Source organism: Pelodiscus sinensis, chromosome 10, assembly GCF_052426305.1.
Source record: "Pelodiscus sinensis isolate ZL-2025 chromosome 10, ASM5242630v1, whole genome shotgun sequence".
NCBI classification, from domain to species: domain Eukaryota; kingdom Metazoa; phylum Chordata; order Testudines; family Trionychidae; genus Pelodiscus; species Pelodiscus sinensis.
In genome coordinates, this window is record NC_143061.1 from 55,160,606 (window position 1) to 55,183,680 (window position 23,075).

The 23,075-nt window shown below is 57.0% G+C and overlaps 1 protein-coding gene across 10 annotated transcripts in view; it reads right to left on the reverse strand.

The window, feature by feature from the left end:
• The window catches only part of EPHB1 (EPH receptor B1), a 323,707-nt gene that overhangs the window by 55,074 nt on the left and 245,558 nt on the right, over positions 1-23,075 (reverse strand). For all 10 annotated transcript variants that reach the window (XM_075937229.2, XM_075937228.2, XM_075937224.2 and 7 more), the window contains 3 exons: positions 13,464-13,799; positions 5,435-5,616; positions 3,603-3,765 (listed from right to left, as the gene is read on the reverse strand). In XM_075937229.2, coding sequence (XP_075793344.1) covers positions 3,603-3,765; positions 5,435-5,616; positions 13,464-13,799 — 681 coding nt within the window. The remainder of the gene's footprint in view (positions 1-3,602; positions 3,766-5,434; positions 5,617-13,463; positions 13,800-23,075) is intronic.

The following is a 23,075-nucleotide window of genomic DNA, read 5'->3' on the forward strand; positions in this document are numbered from 1 at the left end:
GTGTCTGGAGAGCATCCGGCCCGATGTGTGGTTCCTATGGCTGAACAAATTGTAATCATTCATTTCCCATACAGCAGGACCTGGGCCCCATGGCAAAGAGTTAAAGCAAAGGCCCTTCGAAAGGGGGCACTTCATGTTCCTTTCACTTTTTTGTCTTTTTCTCTGTTAATTGCCAGCCACCAGATTTATCTCCTGCCAGCTACTGAAATCCTGAGAAAGCCTCGTCTAACGATCAATGATGATTTCATAATCTGCAATATCCATTCTTATTCAATTTCAATTCATTGCTTAGTGGAGGCAGAGTGTTCGCTTCCCTTCACTAACCCTGAATATTCCAGACATTCATTTTTGATTTGCCTCCGTTCAGTCGTGTTGCGTGTTTCCTCTTGCTTAGGCTGCGCGAGGTTCGCCTTAGAGAAAAGCAAAGAACCAGCTGAGGGCTAGCTAAAGAGAAGGCAAACGAACTTTTCAGAGAGGGTGGGTCATTCTGTGAGCTAAGGCGCTTCATCCAATCTCAGGAGCTCTAGGTTCAATTCTTGACTCTCTCACAACCTCAGTGTGTGACCTTGGACAAGTCATTGAATCTCTCTGGATAAATCTCTCGCCGTGTGCCTGCCCTCGTGTTCTTTGGGGCCTACAGTTGCTATAGCAAAGCCCCAAAATAATTAAGATTTGCCACAGACAATCACGCACATTTTTCTGCCTTTGTCCATCTGGGCGGCAGTCAGAGGGGCCATATTTTTCTTTTAAAGCCGTCTGCGTCTTTGGACAATAAAGCGCCTTTTCCTGATCCATCTGTGGACATGGAGAAACACAACAGGGCCCTGAGTGGTCATCTGCTGCCGCTCCGATGCAAACTAATATGAGTGGGTGAGGATTTTCAGCAGCTCTGGTTGTCAGGTGTCCGGTAGTCACCCGGACAGTCTGGTATTTTCACCTCCTGTCCGGTAAAAAAAATTCAGAGAATACCGGACACCTGAGATGACCGGTACTCTCTGATTTTTTTCCCCAGCCAGCAGGCGAAAATGCTGGGCACCTGGCAACCCTACAAACACTCAGCGCCCGGCCTCTCCCCCATCCCCCGAGCCTCTCCCAGCCCCCAACACCCCAGCCCCCATGCTTATCTGGTCCCCAAGGCTGCTGCACAAAATGACTGCTGGCAAAAAGACCTAGGGGAAGAAATGCTTCCCCTGGGTCTTAGTGCTCAACCGCTCCCCTGTTCCTATCCCTGCACTCACTCTTAAAGGGGACATGCTGTTTTAATTTTTTTTGTTTTTGTTTTTTTTTTTGGCTTAAGTCCTTGGAGTCCTTTTTTTTTTGCTCAACAAGTTTGGCCCCTCCCCCCCTTTTTTTCCCTTCAACAGAATTTTTTCCCAGTGTTTTCTTTTTTGGGGGGGGGGGGGAAGTGTTCGGTATTTTTGTTTCAACCATTCGGCAACCCTATCAGCAGCGCTTAAGGGAGTTAGGCACCCCTCGGCCATGATATTTCAGTGTTCTTTGGTACCTAATTCCCTTAAGCGCCTTTGAAAATCTTAGCTGCTGGGAATACATTTGTGCTCATGACTCAGCCTTTCCACTGTTCAGCCGGTGAGCACCCCTCTCGCTTGATTCAAACAGGCGCCATTTGGATTACACCCTGCCGGCCATGCCACACAAAGGCGCTGATTTAGGAGAGGAAGGGGATCTTTGTGCAGGTCTGGCAGCCAGGTCAGTTTCTCCTTTTTTCACCAGGGCCACGCCCGAAATAACAGAGACAGAGGAGAGAGAAAGGACCCGGGCCAGGAGGTGACAGAGCTCTGGAGTTTCTTCAAGAACTTCGGGCCTCGATTCTAACCCACGCGTACTCACAGCAGAAAACCTCACTCGCAAATTCCTCTCCACCACCCACCCACGTGGTTTCACTGCAGCCTTCTCTATAACTAGCAGCCGTCACGTGGCACTCGAGAAGTTCAAAGATAATAGTAAGAATGGACATTACAGACTCAGTCCTGACCCAGTATACACAGATCCTGATCCAGTGTCAAGAGCTCTGCTGTTTTCATTGGGGCTTAAATATTTTGCTGGAGCAGGGACAGAAAGCTCAGCCCCTGGCAAGACTGGGTCCTTCGCGTGGTATGCAAATGGGCTGGAAATGAGAGCGAACAGGCTGCCTTGGGAAATTCCAGGAATTCGGAGTTTCTGGACACGTCAGCCCACCACAAGAAAAGCCCATCCCTTTGTCAATTTCAGCACTTCCCTCCAGGAATCCATGCTAGGATTCTTTTCAGGTTAATGGGCATTTTTTCTTGCTCAGCAAGAGACAAGCTGGAAGTGAAGGAATGGATCCAGCACTCTGGGGCCGCTGTGTAACGCTGGAGCAGGAACTAGCTCAGGGTAGGAACTCTGTGAATTGGGCCTTTTGGTACAATGTCCTGACCTGGAGAAAAGACCCTGATCTCCTCCCTTCACTGTCTGCTCTGAATTCTCGGGTAAAATGCTCTGAGATCTGGGGAAAGTTTCTTGGATGTTTTGAAGCAGTTTGTCCATCTCTTCGAGTGATTTACCGAATACGCAGCTAATACGCTGTTATACAGAGGAGGGAAGAGTCTACACCGAAAGGACAGCTTCCTTCTGATTTCTTCCTCTTAGTCTGTTCCGTGCTTCTTTTATGGATGTGACTCAGAGAAGTGCAATCGAAGGGATTGAAGAGCTGGAGGGTTGATTTGCAGGAGGGATGCGTAAAGAGCTAAAAGCGTAGAGTTCAGTGATTTGAACAACAGCCGAGAGAGGGACGTGATCTATACAAATCTGGAGGGGGAAGCGCCCCAGATGAAGTTGAGAGAGAGAGGAGAAGTTGTGGGATGAAACCAAAACCTAGAGGCTGAATACTGGGAAAATCTTCCAGTGAGTGAGGCTGTTAGTGCATGAAATCGTCTCTCAAAGGACAGAGCGGATGCTCCAGTGAGTGAGTGGTTAAAGCAGGATTAGATGCACCGGGCTAACTTGCCCTCTGCTTGGAGGCGGTAATACGGGCGCCAGGGATATGCGTCACTCCCCGGCCGGCCTGCGCAGCCAGCACTGAAGCTCCACCCCCCCACCTGTTTGTAGCCAGGCTGGCGTGGGGACGTCCGGTCTGCCCTCCGACCGCGGCACAGACATCCCCGACGTGGAAGTGTAGGCAACCACCCCTCACTGGCCAGGAGCGGGACGAGTGCAGCTGACCGAACTCGCATGTGATTCTGTGGCCCCAGTCACCCCCCCCACACCATGTCTGTGCGTGTCCCCCATACAGCCCACACCTTCCGGGCCAGAACTGGCTCTTAGCTTGCGGAAAGAGGCCCAGGGTCAGGAAGGGGTTAACGTTCACCTCCGCCCCTGGCAGGCATGCAAATAGCCCGAGTGCCTGCAGTTCCATGGCGGAGGAGAAACCAGAGAGAAGAGATTTAAAACAGATTACTCCTCCAGCTGGCAATTAATCAAACATCACTATAAATCACCTGGCTCTTGCCACACTGGCCCTCTGGGAGCGGGGGCTTGGAGAGACAGGTTTATTTAATCCAATTACCGCTAGCGCGGCAAGTGCCGCCTCTCCCTCTCGCCCGCTCCTCTCGCCACACGCTTACCATCTGTCAGCGTTTGGAAGCACATTTTCCCGCTGTACTTCCCGTAGCCAGCCACGGTGCGGGCCCGCACCTGCACTACGTACACCATGCCGGGCCGCAGGCCCTCGATCCTGGCCGTGTTGGTCTGGCTCTTGGCCATGGAGGAATTGTACTCGCTGTGGTCCTGCGGGGAAGAGCAAGGAAGGGGGGTGCCCCATCTCAGGGAGGAGACGGCAACGCAGCCTCGCGAGCCGGGAATTCCCCACGGCCGCCCCGGGGTCCTACTCTAGCGGAGGGGACTCCTGGGCCCACTCCAAGCATCGTGAAAGGCAGAAGGGATGCACATGGCGGTGCTGTCATAGAATCCTAGAACCCCAGGGCTGGAAGAGACCTCAGGAGTCAAGTCCAGCCCCCTGCCCAAGGCAGGACCAACCCAACTGTCCTGAACCGAGTGTGAGCCTGCAATTATTCTTCTGTGAATCCAGAGCTGTCGCTGGACACACTGCACATGGGAGTGGCCCTGCCACCCTGCCAGGTCCCAGCTGTCTCCACCAGGCACAGCGAGACAATGAGGTGGCCTTTCCTTCCTCTCAATGCCACTGCAGTGCGTACCCCGCTGCCTACAGTCTGACAGGAGTTGGGTTCCTCACACAGGCCAACAATCTGCCCCCAGAGCCGGGGAGGGAAAATACCGGTCCGCGGGCCGGATCCAGTCCACCAGGGTTAGCAGGTACCGGTGAGCACAGCTCCTATTGGCCGCAGAGTGCCACACCAGCCCAATGGGAGCTGCAGGAAATGGAGTCCCAGTCTGCGCCGCTTCCATTGGCCGGGAACAGGAATCCGCAGCCAATGGGAGCTGCGAGCGCTGGTACCTGTAGCCCTGCAGCGGCCCACCGGGGGCTAAGCTTGGCAAACCGCTGCTGTGTTATCGCCGACCCCTGCCCCAGAGCAAGTCTGTGGCTTGAATGACACAACTGTCTATGTGCGTGCACAGCGCCTAGCCCAAGCCAGCCCTGGCCTCGGCTGAGGTCTCCGAGCACTACCACGCCACACCCGTGAATGGGATTGCTGGCGCGGAGAGCGCGGGCCGTCACCCCGGGAGACCTGAGTTCCAATCCCGGAGCCGGTCGCTAAGGGACAGTGGGTTGCAGTGTCTTCCCCATGCCCTGCGTGTCCACGTCACAGCAGGGGTACCCAGGGCAGCGGGAAGCTGCGGGGCAGAAAGGAAGTGCAGACGATGGAGTTGAGCCGTGCAGGGCTGGGAGGGCAGGCGCGGAGCGGGGTGCAGCCAAGGAATGGGTGTGGGAAGAAACCTGACCAGCCCTGCTGTGCCCTCCAGGCCCGGCCCTGACAAGGGGTATTACTCCCTCCCCTTAAAAACACTCGCACACGTGCGCCACCCTGTCCGGCATGCCAGGCTTTGTCCAGACGCACGTTCTAACTCAGGGTGATTGAGTGCTCGGCCAAGGCTGCGCCTGGACCAAGAGGAGATGTTCTGGCCTGGATCAAAGGCCGGTGGGGTGTCCGGACTGCGGCTGTCTCACAAGACTTGAGTGCGTTCGCGTTGAGTTACATCAGCGTGGCCAAAACGTCTAGTCTTGGCTCCTTGTACCCACCTCCCACACCCAACTTCCCTGCTAGGCCTGGGTGTTACCTCCCAGGAGCGCACCTAACCCAAGGACCTGACCCCAACCCTACTCTAGTCCATGGGTCTCTCTACTGCCTTCGCCGAGTGCTGGCTCAGACCCACAGTAACAGCCCCCCGCAAGGAAAACCCTCCAGAACAGCTCCAGAGCCATGAGTGTCCCCTTCTCCCTCCCTTCCCCAATCCCCCGGCTTTCATGCAGGCTTACGGTGGCTGGTCGCAAGCCGGCTGCGCCGCTGATCTCGGGGTGGCAGATCCGGCTCACCTTCTCGTAGTAACGCAGCTCGTAGTCCAGGATGATGCCGTTGGGCTGCTCTGGCTGGGGCCACGACAGCGTGATGCTCCTCATGGTGGCACTTACCTGGTGCATGATGGGAACGGTGGAGGGAGCTGTGGAGAAAGGCAGGGAGGGGGAAGGCGAGAGACGAGAAAATTAACTCGGGGGAGGGAGGGAGGGAAACAGCGCGTTCCGAGGGGGGTGCGGGTGACAGGTCCGAGAGCCGTCCTGGGGTGCGGGGGAGAGAACAGAACGGGGAGAAAGGAGCAAACGGCGGGAGGTTGGGGGAAGCAGAAAGAGACATTAGACAGCGTGAGAACATGAGAACGGCCGTACGGGTCAGAGCCATCCAGCCCACTAGCTTGTCGCGCACTGTGGGGCCAAACTCCTCAGAGAGCATTTCAAGGGATCCCCTTCCTCCGGTCCCAGCTAATCTTTGCTTTCAACCTGCTGCCTAGGAGCGATAGGACTTGTTGCCCCCACACCGCCTCTTCCAAGGGAGCAAGCGGAAATGAAACCAGACAACACAGAGAATGAACCGGAAAGGACGGACTCTAACCAGAGAGGCGTTCGGGCGGCAGCGAAGGGGATACACCGGGGTAGAAAGCAGCATCCGACAGGGAGAGGAAGGCAGATTCAGCGCGTGGGAAGCCCTCTTGTGCTGTGATGTTTTAACAGCGAGCTCCCCCCAAAATGCATCCCATTGCCCGGCCTGGCCTGGCCTCCTGGGCTGCAGGCAGCAGGAGTGGGGTGTGTATTTCCCTAACAAACAGTTTGCAACTCCCAGCCACCTGGGGCAGCGGGCCCATGCCAGAGGTGGGGCATTTGCTCTGCAGCCACGTCTTAGCGTCCCAAACCCCAACCCCATTGCGGTGTCAGCAAGAGGCACCCCCGCCGACTGGCTCTTTGAAAAGCACCGTGGCACGAACGCACCTGGCAGGAGAGCCGGGTGCCAATCCAACCGGCTGAATATTGAAATGGATAATTATTTTTAATTAGCGATTTCGAATTCCAAGCACTCGGTCTCCCCGGGAACAGTCAATAACTCATCAGCGAACGGAACATGGCTCCCTGGGACGGAGGCTGGAGCTGCCCCGTCTGAACCGCGGGCTGTTGGGTGGGATTGGTAGCGGTTTGCCTGGCCATCGCTAAGGCCATGGGGGCTCTTGTGATACACGTAAATAACAACACCACGCTTGGGCCGGACGCTATTTCCACTGAACTACGTCTCCAGGCCGCTACATCCCCCAGTAAGGTTCCAGGGTCTACCTGAGCGCCCCGAGCAAGGCGTAGCAGGGCCGGCCTTAGGGGTGGGCATTGTGGGCGACTCCCCCATGGTACTGTGGTCGGGGGGGCACAGCTTGTGTGTGGGTGTGTTGTGTACTCAGACACACCTCGCTGGGTCAGCCCCTATGGGGCTCTTGGTACTTCTCACCCCCTCACAGCAAGGGACCAGCTCAAAGGCGCCTGTTCCGCTCCCCCAGCCTGTCCTTCCACGACATCCACACCACCGACGGGGACCAGAGACCGAGACCACAGGCTCCAAACAAACACTGGGCCCCACGGACCAGCGACCACAGGCCCAGCACTGCAAGCCTTGGGCAGATGTGGAATGTGTCCCTCAGAAGAGGCCGTGAGCTACCACAGACGTCACACAGTGCCTAGGGCCCAGACGAACACTCCTCCACCTCCGAATTTTTAGCACTTACAGAAGGTAAAAGGAGCTACCAAGATCCCAGAGGCCCCATTTGACAGCTCTGTCGGGCTATGGACCAGCCGTCCGACTGAGCTGCTTTGCAGAGGCATGTTAGCGATCACCTCCTGGCTCGGGGCTAGCCTGGCTGATGGGGGCAAAAGGAAAAAGAGGAAAGGCCGCGCCTGGTGCCACACAGAAGACGCAGCTCTCCTGAATAGCTCGCCAGCCACTCAGGAGGTAGAGCAATCCCCTCAGAGGTACAGGGCCTCTCCTGCTCTCCCCTCGGGCACGACCGGCGCTGGGCTGCACAAAGCTCGACGGGCCTGACCCAGGAAGAGCGTTTCTGAGGTGAAGACGGCGGGAGATGTCCCGGAAGGCACCTGAAGGGTGAACAAGAGGCCTCGCCGGGTCCTGACGCAGTGCTAAGGGCCTGTCTCTCGGCCCCATCATCCCCACCCTTCTGTGTGGCGCTGCACAGGCCTCTTTGGACGCCTCGTTCCGCCCTCGTCTTTCAGCCCCTCGGCCCCGGTTCGGCGTTGCGCCTTCTCGGCGTCTCCTGCACACCGACTCCCCTGGCGCTCCTTACATCCCTGCCATGGAGCACGCAGGCGGCCTAGCCCAGCGTAACTGGCAGGGGGAGGAAGACAGTGTATGTGGAAGTAGGTGGACTTGGCAGTATGTCTCCCTGCGCTATCGTCTGGCTCCTGGGCTTGCCACTGCCCCGGATCTGGAGGCTGCGGGAGGGGGCGCACCAGCGGTCGCTCTACGGGAGTGTACTTGGGGGAAAGGTCTGGGGGGTTAATATCCCCCTGAATCTGGCCCTGCCAACCCAAGGGAACCTCCAAGCTGGCTTGTGAGCCGGTTACCCACCCTGGTGGGCAGCTCCAGTGACTGTACCTGTGCAGACTGCCCGGTCTGGGCCTCACCAAGCAACACGGCGGAAGGGAAACATACATCTTGAAGGGACTGGAAGAAAGTGCAAATCACAGTAACGCTCTTCATTCCCCACCCCGTGTTCATTCTCCAGACACGCTGGACTCCCGGAGGTGCAGCTGCCCGTCGCTCAGGCAACACGACTTGCGTTTCATTGCACACATTAATGTGCTGCCTGGTCTCGGGACACCAAAGCCCGTGGAAGCATGGGGAGAGGGCTCGGGAAAGGCTCGTCCTCAGAGGCCAAACGAGGGGCCCTCCCCACTGGTCCTGGGGAGTCGGGACGCCGGTAGCTTCCGCGTCGACAAAAAACATCCAGATCCTCACCAGGAGCCAAGCAGCACGTGAAGTAATTCACCGATCAGCTCTCAGACGCGACCATGGCCAGTTCCGCGGGAGCTCACCAACACATGAATTGGCACCTGGGGACATAGGGTGCCCGTCTCCCGCCCCGGCTGCCCCCTCCTGTTTGGCCAGGGAAAGGTTAATCTCGGAGGATTGTTCCATTCCGGGACGGACGTCTCTTTTCCAGCAGATGAGCGCCTGCTAATTCTGGGGGCGTCTCCGGCTGGTGGAGGCAGATGCCCCTGACCCGTTGTTACAGAGCAGTTCATGCCCCACGCCAAAGCGGGGTTCCAAAGCCCCCTCCCTGCCAAGCTGTCTGCCAGACCTGGCCAGAGACGGCCATCTGCGCGGCAGACCTAATGGGCGTTAATCACCCAGGGGATGCAGGGGGTGGGGCTGCTCTTTCCACCTCCGTGAACACAAGCCGTTCTACAGATGGCTCCGGACGAAACCCATGCCTGGCTCCAGCCGCCGCTGTCGGCTCCTGTCTCCCCGCCCTCCAGCAGTTTGGACACCGGACTCTCGCGGGTAACGCAGTGCGCCGGTGAGCCGACCGGCCAAGGCCCTGGGTCCCGAGAAGAATCCTGGCTGTGTACACAGTTACACACGAGCCCCCTGCAAGAGCGCTATGGAACAGCACAACGACGGCTCGGCAGTGGCTGCCCGCTGGCTTTGTGGCTTGCGTTGCCTCCCGAGGGCTGTGTCCATGCACGCCGAGCACTCTCCACTGGCTAACACCCGACCTTCCCAAAGAGCTTTCTGCCAGCGACCCAGGCATGCCCGTCCTCCCACCTGGGCCGGGCTCTGGATTCCTGCCGAGACCATGCGGTGTGCGCCAGGGGCTTCGGGAACACAGCTCCCTGCTTCTGGGCCTGGCTGTCTCTCCACCCCAGTGCAGGTTAAAGCAACGGGGTGAGGCTCCCCTAACCTGCGCCCACTGGAGACGCGCCACAAGGAGGTGTCTGAGCACCGGCAAACCGCACACCCCACCCTGCAGAGAACAGCAACCACGGCTCCTAGTCCTCGTGCTCCCGGGAATGCAAGAGCTGCCTCTGTCCCTAGCGTGGGAGCACAGAGCAGGGGGACGCTCGCAGCCTCTGCTTCCTGGGACAGAACTTCACAGCCTGGACGCCCATGTTGGGAACCTCGGCTCCAGCCAGGCGCCCTCCTGCATTTTCACCAGACCCTAGAAACAAACCCCGTGCAGACTGCACTCCCCCATGAGCAGAATGTACCCCCAGCTAGGAAGCTCTTATCCCAGAGATGGAAAATGCAGATTCCAGCTCCTCGGAGCAGGAGGTTTAGCGCCTGGTTGTATGCTCTTCTTCCTGCTGGCCGGCTCTGGAGCGGACGCGTCAGGGAATTCACTGGCTCTCCGCTCCAGGAAGCTGTCCGTGGCTTTCCCCTCCAGCAGGAGATGGTGACGGTCCAGCCCTGCCTTTGTTTACCCAGCGCCGGGAATCCTTCAGTTTGCCTCTTTCCGCATCCGCTCGCAGAAGATGTTAATTTTCTGGAATTAAACACTTAGCTTGATTGCTGTTTTGTTAATTGCTGCATTCGTAGCCCCCCTCCGGGCTCCTGCCTGTTTCACACGGCGAATGCTGCGAGAGCGAGCGGCACCAAATTGGCGCGCAGGTGGGTGGGTGGATGGATGGCGGCCCCTGGGCCGCGCCAGGCCTGCTTGTTCTGAGGCAGCGGCCCGCCAAGCAGACGCACCGTCCTGCACGAGAGCCAGGCTGGGGCGGGGCTACAGAAAGCAGCAGGACTGTCCTCCCTTTGGTTTGCGGTGGGGTGCGGAGAGCAGAGGCCAGAGCCCAAGCGGATCTGATGCAAACTTGCCAATATTCCACGTGCTTGCACTCTCTTGGCTTGTTGGGGCTCCGTTCTCTCTTGGGCAGGGGCCGGAAATGCGCCCAACTCTTGGGAGAGCTTCTAATGTTCAGAAACGAGCTACCCCTCACCCAACGCGACCATCTCACCTCCAGGGGAGGGGTGTCCTGTGCTCTGAGGTCCGTACCGAAAAGCAGGCCCACCAAGACCAAATGTTCACAGCCACTGACTGATTGGCTCCCAAAGTTGCGCATTAACCTCTTCTGATCCATCCCCCCTGCTTGGCACGCCCGCCGCAGCCTGGTACAACAATCCCGGCAGGTTAAACCCGCCATGCCGCAGCCAAACGGTGATCCCATGGCCACGGCCCCTGCAATACCGATCGCACCCAAATGCATCCAGACCTCATGCGCTGCAGGGAGCTTCGTACGGGGGCCCTCCCAAGCCAGGAGACATATTTCCATGTTAATAAACGGGCTCTGCCATCGACATAGAGAGGGAGGGAGAAAGAGATGGATGAACAATAGAGGGAGCGACAGGCGGAGACAAAAGAGTTAAACAAAGAAAGAGTTGAACAAATAAAGTCCCCGGTGTGCGGGGATGGAGGGACACACCCGTATTTTGCACTATGGACGTCCTCCCCAGCGGCGTCCTGTGTGCTTCCAGCAGGCCTCCGGAGCTGCCGACGGAGGGGTGCGCCGAGGGCCAGGTGGGTGGGGAAGGAGCAGGGAGACGAGCGACAAGGCCGGGTTAGAAGGAGCTGGTTTGCCGGCCCATGGGGGGAGAGAAGCGACAGCCAGGCACGAACACAACATGGCCGCCTGACACAACTGGCATTCCCAGGAGCCGGGCTCCTGAGTGAGTCACGCAGGTGGCTGCCTTGCCGGCGCCCAGGGGGGCAGAGTGAACAGAAGTGGCCTGTGTTCCTCACTCCGCATAAAGCCAAAACCGCCATCGCCTCTCTGTTCCCAAACCACAGAACCATAGAACCACAGAGCTGGAAGAGTCCTCAGAAGGCCATCAAGTCCAGCCCCCTGCTCTGGGCAGGACCAATCCCAACTCAATCAACCCGGCCAGGGCTTTGTCAAGCCAAGACTTAAACACCTCTAGGGAAAGAGACTCTGCTACTTCCCTAGGGAACCCATCCCAGTGCTTCACCACCCTCCTAGGGAAAGAGTTTTTCCTAATATCCAACCTGGACCTCTCCCACCACAACTTGAGACCATTGCTCCTTGTTCTACCATCTGACACTACTGAGAACAGCCTCTCTCCAGCCTCTTTGGAACCCCCCTTCAGGAAGTTGAAGGCTGCTGTTAAATCCCCCCTCACTCTTCGCTTCTGCAGACTAAACAGACCCAACTCCCTCAGCCTCTCCTCATATGCTCCAGCCTCCTAATCATTTTGGTTGCCCTCCGCTGGACTCTCTCCAATGCGTCCACATCCTTCCTGTAATTGGGGACCCAGAACTGTACACAATACTCCAGATGTGGCCTCACCAGAGCCGAGTAAAGGGGAATAATGACATCTCTGGATCTGCTGGCAATGCTCCTCCTAATGCAACCTAATATGCCATTAGCCTTCTTGGCTACAAGGGCGCCCTGTTGACTCATCTCCAGCTTCTCATCCACTGTAACCCCCAGGTCCTTTTCTGCAGAACTGCTACTTGGCCAGTCAGTCCCCAGCCTGTACCAATGTTTGGGATTCTTCCGTCCCAAGCGCAGGACTCTCCACTTGTCCTTGTTGAACTACACTTGTCCGTAGTATACTTGTCCACCCTGCCAGCCCCCTGCCCGCACTTACAGCCCGGCTCACCGACTGGTGGCTGCCCCCACCTGCCTTCGTTTCACCTCCCCTGCCCGGTGCATACGCACCACACAGACCGGCCAGCTGGCTACCCCAGTGCCCCTACCTCAGTTCTTGTCCTCACCAGTCCCGCGCCCCCTGTTAAAACCCAATGCCTGGCGCTAATGGGGGGGGGGGCAGCCCAAGGGGAGGCAGGGATGATGCGCAGCAGAAGAAAAAACCAATGTCAGAAAGGAGGGGGAGACTGACGACAAAGGAAGGGGTGGGGAAAGGCAGCATCAGAAAGGGGGCAGAGGGGAACAGAAAAACGGAGGGCGAGCAAGGGTAGGGCTTGTGCCTTGCACCTTCTTCCCGAGGATGGCCCGGGAATCACAGCCCCGTGCAGACATCCAGCCGCCAGAACTGCTCCGGCTTTATCCGCTTCAGGGACATCGGGCATGGGGCCCAGCCCCACTCGGCAGCCAGATCCGGGCACTATCTGGCCCAGGACCTCCTTGGAAGGGGGGGATTCTAATGCCCGGTTCAGCCACGAGTATGTAGCCTCCTTCTTTCTCTTCCTTCCCCGTTCTCCTTTTTCTGCCACCTGCTTCCCACCTCCTGCAGCCCGCCTCTCAGCCGTCTGCATTCCCGTCCGGAGGCAAGTGCCAGACCGCCGCCTCACCCGCCCACGCCGACGCAGCGGGGGGCCATCAGACTGCACCGCCCAGTGCCACGTCTCTCAGGCTGCCTTGCACCCCGGGCTGGCCTACTGACACCGGTGTCTCCGGGGGGCGGGTCCATGCCATGGCAGACACGACACCGACCTAACGGCCCGCTTACACAGCACCAGGCAGAAGCGGTAGCATTTCAAGGGCAGACAAGGCCTCTGGCAGGCATCCCCGCCTTGCTGGGACTGAGAGCTCTTCACAACCACGAGGCCTGGACACGGCCTTGGTTGGAGGAGTCAGAGAGTAGATCCTACAGCATCTGGCTGCACCACGCAGGTCCTGGGTTGGGTGCTAACACCTATGCCCCGACATTGCCTTACATCGAGTCGGGCGTGCCCTGGCATTTAACATATGCATTGCAGATGGGTATTGTGGGCAGGGGGTTGAGTGTGTGCATACATGCCGTGTGTGGGGGCACATGCCTGCATGTGTACACATATTAGCCCATGTGTGTGCATACAGATGGTGTACACACCTTAGCTCTAGTCTCTTGCATTTCAGTTAGTACCTGACGGGGGTTAGTACCTGGGGGTTTGCACACCTGGGATAGTCCATTAGAAGCCCCCAGCCCTGGTTTCCCTTTCCCCCATTAACGACCCTCCCACCCCCGGCACACGGCGGGTGCACGGCGCCCCCGGGGACTCACCGGCTTGGTTGGTGGTGATGTTCACCGACACGTGCTGCGGGGGGAAGAGGCTCTTGCCAGAGACCCCGTTCACAGCCTGGATCTCGAACGTGTACGGCGTGTGGGCCCACAGGCTGCTGATGAAGACCCGGGTTTCCGTCAGGCCCAGCTGCCGGGGGACAAACTCCACGTTGTCGTCGCAGCGGGAGCAGCTGCGGCGGTCCGGCCGGCACTTCTTGCAGATGATGTCGTAGGTCACGTCGGCACGCCCGCCAGTCTCCCGGGGCGGGTGCCACTCCAGGATGATGGACGTCTCATTGACAATGGAGATGACGTTGCGGGGCCCAGAGGGGACACCTGTCGGAAAGCGGGTTAGGTGAGAAGGGCGCCCGCGTGACCTCGGGCTACTCCCTTTGGCTGGGTCTGCACGGCTCAGTGTGTAGCGGCAACAATGCGTTGACACGGCCCACGGGCTAACCACGGGCAGTGTCACTGCCGAGTCTCAGCCGACAAAAGGCGTCTGGCCCCTAGAAGCAGCTTTTGCTCTGCTAGCAAGAGGGCGCTCCTGCCAACAACTTGCTGATGGAAAACTGTTGTTGTTTGGAGCGGGGGGGGGGGTGAGCACCTGGGGTGAGGGTGTTGTTTGGAGCGGGGGGGTTGAGCACCGGTTGTCACCGAGGGGTGGGGAGTCCCTGGACCCTGAACCATCCGCACCCAGACGTGACGCTCAGGCGGCAGGGGGAACAGGAGGTTTTTTGGTTCACATGGATGCAACGTGGCGCAGACTGGTCAACACAGGAACCAGGAGCAGCCAGTCCCATCCATCCTGGGGGGGGGGGGGAGAGCCACACACACTCAGCAACCTGCCCCAGCCCCTCCTCCTTCTTGGGCCAGCTTCTCAGACAAAAGGGGTCACCTGTTTTCACCCCCTCCCAGGCTCAGGTTCCAGTGAGCCTGGGCCATAGTGTATGTGCTGGCCTGGTCAGCCTCCCTCCATGAGAGTTACACCCACAATTCCCATCCCAGCCGGGCACCGGTGCAGGGCCCAGGGAAACTGAGGCACACACGCAGCGTTACTACCAAGCAGCACAGGACAGCCGCAATCACATGCACCACAACAAAGCGAACAGAACGACTCTGATCCCCACCCCGTCACACCTGGGAACGACAGAAGTTTTGTCATTCCATTGCAAATGTAGACATTGCCTTAGTCTTCTGTGCGAGAGCCCCCCTGCCATCCACGGGGGGTGAAACACGGCTGTATCACACGGGGGGTGCTGTGAGAATCAACGCACTAACAAACGGGAGGTGCGTAGCCACCTGCGCCAGTAACGAGGGCCACGTAGGTATGATAAAGAGAGGATCACAGCTGGAGACGGGGCCCGGATGGAACGGCTGTAAAAGAGACATGCCTAACAGGCAAAGCCAGACATGGCCAACAGCTGTAAAACGTCAAGTTGAGAGGACAGGTATTTGCTGGGCTCCCCCGACAGTGCGTTAGCCGCCCGGTGGCCGTTGGAATGGGGAGAGTATCGATCAGATCCGCAGACAACCCCGCGCGGGGAGTGATGACAAATGCGTTGGAGGACAGGAATTAAACGCAGCGTCGCGGCCAGACGCTGCAGGAATCAATAATGGGAGATGCGAGACCAAGAAAAACGGTGAGATTCAGGCAGGACAGGCTAATCCAATGCACGGGTATGGTGGGGGGGGGGGAGTGTTGGCCAGCCAGGCAGGCGTGCCATGGCAAAGGATCTCGGGGGGGAGGTAAACAGAAGGAGTCACACTGCAAGGCGGCCCTGGAGAAGGCAAAAAGGACAGTGGGCCGCATTAACCAAGGAAGGGAATTGTCCTGCTCTGCTCAGCACCTGGTCTGCGCCCGCTGGCCCCCCGCCTTTCTGAGGGGAGACATGCGTTATTAACAGGAGACGGGCCAATTACTCTCGTCAGCCACCCAGGCCAGAATAAGCAGGGCTGGCACAGGCGGCGGCTGGTTAAATATCGGAGGGGCGACGTCAGTACAAGAAGAGACCGGGGATCGAATGAAGTGCCCCCGGAAGCGGTGACTTTGCGTGCAGCGGGCGGTTCACGAACACGCCAACGCTACCATGACAGCGGAGAGGGCTGGCCCGAGAGAGATTCCCCCGTTTCCTCAGCCCTGAACACCCTCCGAGGCCTGACTGATGGGAGACCGGAGGGACAACTCTCGAATCCCTGGCTCTGGTAGCGGGGGACAGATTTACTTCTCCCGAATCGGAGCCGAATCACGTCTACACTATGACACGCACTTTCTGAGCCCAGCTAGGGACAGCAAAGGGTGCAGACACGGGCGCAGGAAGGGTTCCGTGGACGAGGCGCCTCGTACCAACAATATCAACGGGAGCGGAGACGTTTTTCCAAATCCCACGTGGCATCTATTGGCAGAGGCCTAAACATGTTCACAAGCCTGCCCTCGGTGCCCAGCTCCCCTGCCTGTACAAGGGGATTAACGGGCCATCTCTACGGCGAGGGCGCCCAGCCTGCTGTGACAGACCCGAGTGACGCCGTGAGCAGACAGACTGGGCACAGAAGTCACTTCCAAAGCTACAATCGGAGCAAGCGGCCAAACCCTTTCACGGCAGCTGACACCGCCCCGACCTGCCTCTCCTCAGCCCCGAGGCGATGCCAACGCTTCTCCCCCCTCGCGACGCCCCATTTCTCCCCTCTTGAGCATGCCGCGGCGGCCCCCTCGGGGAGCTTCTCTGACCTGTTGCCAAGGTTACTGCAGATGAAAATGTTTTGCTGAAGTGGCTAGGAAAACGCGGCCCTTCCAAACAAGTCGTGTTTCATTTGTTTCCTTTAGCAGGGTCAATGGATTGGCCTGCCTGGCAGCGAGGCTCCCCGGAGAACGTGCGAGGTGCAGCCACAGAGGGGCCGCGCTAACGCCACTCGGCAATGAGAGTGCCTTACAATTTGGCTAGCGTCAGCTAATGCGATTTTGAAGATGGCAGAGAGGGCAAAACAGGGAGGAGAAGGACTGAGCCACAGGCATGAAACTGGGAAGTGGCACTCTCTCGAGTAGTCGGGATAAGACTCTTTCGGACACCATGATAAACAGTTAAGTTACGCCCAAAAGCCAGTGTCTTTATCTGGAATCGTCATGGCAGAGCTCCGTCCACGTGCGAAAGGGACAACGTCTTTAAAAACGATACGTTCAGTAAACGTAGAGGCTCCAACCCGGCAAAGCGTTTCTCGTCAGGCCCGGGAACAGCTCGATTGACTCTGTAGGCACATGCTTCTGTGCTTTGCTGAACGAGGGTCGATGTGCTGCTGACCTCTGCAGGACCGCCAGCTGCCGCCACATCGGACTTTTCATCCACAGCCTTCCACTTACGGCAAGGTGCTTAAATTCTTTATTTAGGGACAGACTAGGTTGGCACCAATGTTCCCTCTAACTTTTTTTCCCCAACTGTGTGTAGAATAAATGTTGTTGTGTGCACCAAAGCACGTGCACTACCAATAGAAACACATGCTGCAAGGTCTAGGCACTCTGCCAATTAGCCGGGTGGCTCTGGAATCCCTCCTGGGCAGCTGCCCAAGCACTCAGCTTACAGGGCTGGCACAGACTGTGGCAGATTCCGAGAGCACCCTACCAATGTGTCGCAAGGGTGAACTGAAGGGGCCTTCTCTCTGTTAGTCTTCAAGGGGTGGCACACAGTAGCTCTGGTAACAGGCTAAGCTTGGCTCGGTGCCTCAGTGCTCTGGCCTGGCTCAGGATTCCGTCCCTGTTAGATGGCACTGCCAATCGACTCCAGCACCTGGCACAAGTCCCCTCCAGCGTAACTCAGCACAGCTCCACAACGGCACCAGCCCCGCTGAGAGTCGGGCCCATCCTCATCAAGAAGGCAGGGAGTTCTGAGGCTGAAAGATCTGTCCTTGGCCCGCCAGCCACGGCCGCCAAAAGAGGCGCCAATTACAAAGAAATCAAGGGACTACGTTAAAGACTCGAAAAAGTGCCCGTCCGTGCTCTTAGAGACGTGAAAGTGCCCAGTTCCTTCTCGGCTAGGTCCCAACAAGCCAAGTCTGTTCGCAAACACTGCTGAGTCTGGTCCATGCTTTAGACTGTAAGCACGTCAACCCAAAGACTGTGTCCTGTCTGGGCTGGTGCAGAACCCCGCACAAGTGAGCCCTTGCTCTGAGCATGGCTTTTGGACATCACCATGTTAATATTTACTGTAGGTTGAAACTCTCTGGTCGGGCACTCTCTGGTCCGGCAACATCCGTGGTCCGGCATGATTGGAGTTAGCCGGTTGTCCATTTTTCATGGGTGTGGCCAAGTTTCCCGTAGTCCCATAAAGTTTTGTTTACAGCCCTCAGACCTGGCTCTGTGTTCTGGGCTGCTATTTCGCTCTAATTTACCTCTCAATGTCTTCTAAGAGTCTAGCAAGCAGTAGAAGGGTTGGTCATGCTGCTAGACAATATTGACCTCCTGTGGTTCGGCAAATTTTCCGATTTGGAACTGGTCAGGTCCCCAGGGTCCAGACTAGAGAGGTCCAACCTGCACTGATGATAATAATGATCCTGCTCTCATTAAAAGTCACTTATGCAATGATACACTAAAGAGTAATAAGTCACCAGGAGCAGATGGCATTCACCCACGAGTTCTGGAAGAACTCAATCGTGACATTGCAGAACGTCAAACTCAAATATAACCTAAATCAGCTTCGGTATCAGCTATCAGAGGATATCTAATGTAACGTTGCTTAGTTGAAAAGGCTCCAGAAGTGATCCTGGCAATGACAGGCTGGTAATCTAATTTCACTACCAGGCAAATTGTTTGAAATGGCAGGAAAGAACAGAATGATCAAACACATAGAGGAACACAGTATGTCGGGGAAGAGTTAACATGGCTTTTGTAAAGGGAAATCCTGCCTCACCAATCCACTCAGATTCTTTGAGGGGGCCAACAAGCATGTGGACAAGCGGGATCTAGTGGACATAGTGTACTTAGATTCCTAGAAAGCCTTTGAAAAGGTCCCTCACCAAAGGCTCTTAAGCAATGTGAGGTGTCATGGAATAAGGAGGAAGATCCCCTCCTGGATCAGTAAAAAGAAGGAGACAAAGGATAGGATATAACGATGAGTTTTCAAACAGAGATTAATTGTGGGGTTCCTCAAAAGATCAGCACAGAGACCACTGCTCTTCAGCACCTTCCAAAATGATCTGAAAAAGTGGTGACATTTGCAGACCATACACAACGATTAAACATCCAAAGTTGACGGTGAAGTTACAAAGGGTATGTCTACACTACCACTCTAGTTCGAACTAGGGTGGTTAATGTAGGCATCCGAAGTTGCAAATGAAGCCTGGGATTTAAATATCCCGGGCTTCATTTGCATCTTGCCGGGCGCCGCCATTTTTAAATGCCCGTTAGTGCGGACTCTGTGCCTGCGGCTACACGAGGCACGGAGTAGGTAGTTCGGATTAGGCTCACTATTCCGAACTACCGTTACTCCTTATGGAACGAGGTGTACCGGTAGTTTGGAATAGTGAGCCTAATCCGAACTATCTACTCCGTGCCGTGTGTAGCCGCGGGCACGGAGTCCGCACTAACGGGTATTTAAAAATAGCAGCGCCCGGGAACATGCAAATGAAACCTGGGATATTTAAATCCCGGGCTTCATTTGCAGCTTCGGATGCCTACATTAACCACCCTAGTTCGAACTAGAGAGGTAGTGCAGACATACCCAAAGGGATCTCAAACAACTGGGTGTCTGGGCAACAAAACAGTAGATGAAATTCAGTGCTGATAAATACAAAGCAACGCACATTGGATACCATAATCCCAACTATTAACACAAAATGAAGGGGCCAAAATTAGCTATCACCACTCAAGAAAGAAGCAGAAGCAACAATTTAAGAAGCTAACAGCATGTTAGGAGTCAGTTGCACACACGCAGAATGGGAAGTGACGGTCTGGGAAGGAGGACGGCAGAAAGGGATCTAGGGGTCAGAGTGGACCACAAGCTGAATAGGAGTCGTCAGTGAGACACGGTTGCAAAAAAACGCGTCCTGAGGCTGAAAAATAGTGATGAACTAATCATCATTGTAGGATCTATGGCCCCCGTTAGTATTAGGGGCCCCAATGTGGTAGTCGTGGTGGCAACATGGTTAGTGATTTCCTGGAGCACCAATGAGCCCCCAAGAGTGGAGCAACCCTCTTTTCCCACCTGCCTCTGTGGCTCAGGCCCACCTGGGGCGTTGGAAGCAATGGATTCTGGGGGCTTTGGGTGCCACCTCTTTCCCTCTGTGAGCATCACTTCGGAACATCACAAAACCCTAGGCCTGGCAGAGACCTCAGGAGCTATCGAGTCCAGCCCCCTGCTCAAAGCAAGACCAATCCCAACTAAATCAACCCGGCCAGGGCTTTGTCAAGCCGAGACTTAAACACCTCTAGGGATGGAGATTCCACTACTTCCCTAGGGAACCCATCCCAGGGCTTCCCCACCCTCCTAGGGAAATAGTTTTTCCTACTATCCAGCCTAGGCCTCCCCCACTGCAACTTGAGCCCATTGCTCCTTGTTCTGCCATCTGCCCCCACTGAGAACAGCCTCTCTCCAGCCTCTTTGGAACCTCCCTTCAGGAAGTTGAAGGCTGCTCTCAAATCCCCCCTCACTCTTCTCTTCTGCAGACTAAACAAACCCAAATCCCTCAGCCTCTCCTCGTAGGTCCCCAGGTCCCTCCTCATTTTAGCTGCCCTCTTCCTGCAGCTGGAGGCCTGGCCACCATAGACTGCTCTCTCCCCTCTTGTCTCTGAGCCTGCCAAGCTCGGTGCCTGATTTTTCACAGCCACACGCTGGACGCCTGGGCCTGCTTTCGGTTCTGAAGAGCCTCTGGTGAGGGACCTTGCTCGGGGCTGTGTGAAAGCCCGAGTGCACTAAATGGAATGGTTCACGCACGTGGATCTCCCCCTCGCCCTCTGCAGCAAACACCGACGCCCCCAGATTGTCGTTTGCTTCGTTTCTTTAGCTCCTCGGGAGCGGCCTTTTCTTCCTGCCGTGCTCCTCTGACACCTCCGTCGCCACCCTCTGCAGCCGCAGGGTCAGACGGGCGGAGCACCGACACACTGGCCGACTCACCCCCTTCCTCAAGTGACGCACAAGAAGCCAGTCATCAGCGAAGTGCAGAGGAAGCTGGGGTTGAAACAGCCAGTTTCCTCCGCGGGGGTCGTTTGGCAGAGCTCCACCGATGTCACGCAGACAAATAGCCATGGACACCAGCAGCGCTGCCCGTCGGCTGGCCCGGGGCTCTAACGCGGACGGTTCCCCTTTCTCTGGTGAACGGGGCCGAAAAGGAAAACTAAAATAAAGGGCAGAAAAGCTACTTCCCACCACAAAGGGTTGCCCACGTGCATGGGTGGCTGGCAACCCCATGGTTTGGGGAAGCGAGGCCCACCAGAGCCCAGACCCCCCCCTACCATTGTGCCCCCGCCCAGCCTCCCTCCCACAACATGGCTCCTGGCCCTGGCCCTGGCCCCCTCCCTGCTCCAGGGTGGTACCCGTAGCCTCCCTTGGTCCTAGAGGTCCAGAGAGCGGGCAGGCAGCGTGACTCCAGCCTGCCCCACTTCTGATGGTCTGGAGAGCCCTGGGCGAGTGGGTCTGGGGAACTCGGTTGGAGCATGGGCAGGCCAGATGAGGCATTCTGGGAAGGGAACGCCTCCCCCCGCCTAGGATACCCGCCGCCCGTGCCTATGAGCACACAATGTGCGGGTGGTGCTGAGGTAGTACACCAGCCAGCACAAGCATCTACATCCACACGGCATTATTTACTCCTATGATATGTAACCGCTCGGAAACCGAACAGCTGGCACCTCCAATTAGAACATTTGAAAATTAAGCCTTAATTAGAACAAATAAAAATTTACCAAAGGACTGTTTATACCTCACTCTTCTGGTGGTGCCTACTGTAAATCAGCGATGGAACAAGATGCAATAAAAATAGATTTATTTACAATTGTGCTACACACTTAGCACTGCCTCTGCCACTGACAGCCACAGCAACAAAGCAGAATGTGGAAATTAATCCCCTATTTGAGATGCATATTTTTAGACATTCCTCAGCTAGGCATCGCATGAGCAAATACAAGTAAGACTGCAGGATTGTGTGTAGTTATGCTGCGTGCGCGCGCACACAAACGCACACACACACTGGCTGCATAAGGAAGCACCAGGGGTGAACATTAGTTGTATCGAATCTCTTTTTCCAAGATGTGCCATGTCCAGCATAAACCCACAAAGCAACCGTGCGGTCGCACCGGAGAAATGTATTTTTCTGACAGCAAACCTGGCATTGAACAAACTCAGACCAATCAAAAGTTCACTCTGATTAAAGAGCACTAGGCTAGAGAGATGAATCAGAGCTCACGCTGAATATATCTACTACGTGTCTGAGAGCGCTTGTGTGTTTGTCCGTGGGTCTGTCCGTCCGTCTGCTCAAGAACTCCTAAACCGTAAGCACGAGGACCACCCCGATCGGGGAGCAGCTGCCTCTTCTCCTAGCTTAGAGCCAGGCCAGGGTTTGGCTATGCCAGGAAAAGGGTGACGTGTGGACGGGCACCTCCCGTGGAAACAAAAGGCAGGTTGCAGGGACTCTGCTAATCAGCGGGTGGCATGTGAACCTCTCCTGAACGGTGGCACAAATGCCAACTTCAGAAGGAACACGCCCTGCACGTCCTCCTGCGCCCCAATCCCCTCCCCAGGTCACAACCCCCCTTCACCCACGTTCCCTCCCAGCCCCACACTCCTCCTGAGCCCCAATCCCCTCCCCAGGTCACAACCCCCCTTCACCCACGTTCCCTTCCAGCCCCACACTCCTCCTGTGCCCCGATCCCCTCCCCAGATCACAACCGCCCTTCACCCACGTTCCCTTCCAGCCCCACACTCCTCCTGTGCCCCAAACCCCTCCCCAGGTCACAACCGCCCTTCACCCACGTTCCCTCCCAGCCCCACACTCCTCCTGTGCCCCAATCCCCTCCCCAGGTCACAACCGCCCTTCACCCACGTTCCCTCCCAGCCCCACACTCCTCCTGTGCCCCAATCCCCTCCCCAGGTCACAACCCCCCTTCACCCACGTTCCCTTCCAGCCCCACACTCCTCCTGTGCCCCGATCCCCTCCCCAGGTCACAACCGCCCTTCACCCACGTTCCCTTCCAGCCCCACACTCCTCCTGTGCCCCAAACCCCTCCCCAGGTCACAACCGCCCTTCACCCACGTTCCCTCCCAGCCCCACACTCCTCCTGTGCCCCAATCCCCTCCCCAGGTCACAACCCCCCTTCACCCACGTTCCCTTCCAGCCCCACACTCCTCCTGTGCCCCAAACCCCTCCCCAGGTCACAACCACCCTTCACCCACGTTCCCTCCCAGCCCCACACTCCTCCTGTGCCCCAATCCCTTCCCCAGGTCACAACCGCCCTTCACCCACGTTCCCTCCCAGCCCCACACTCCTCCTGTGCCCCAATCCCTTCCCCAGGTCACAACCGCCCTTCACCCACGTTCCCTTCCAGCCCCACACTCCTCCTGCGCCCCAATCCCTTCCCCAGGTCACAACCACCCTTCACCCACGTTCCCTCCCAGGCCCACACTCCTCCTGTGCCCC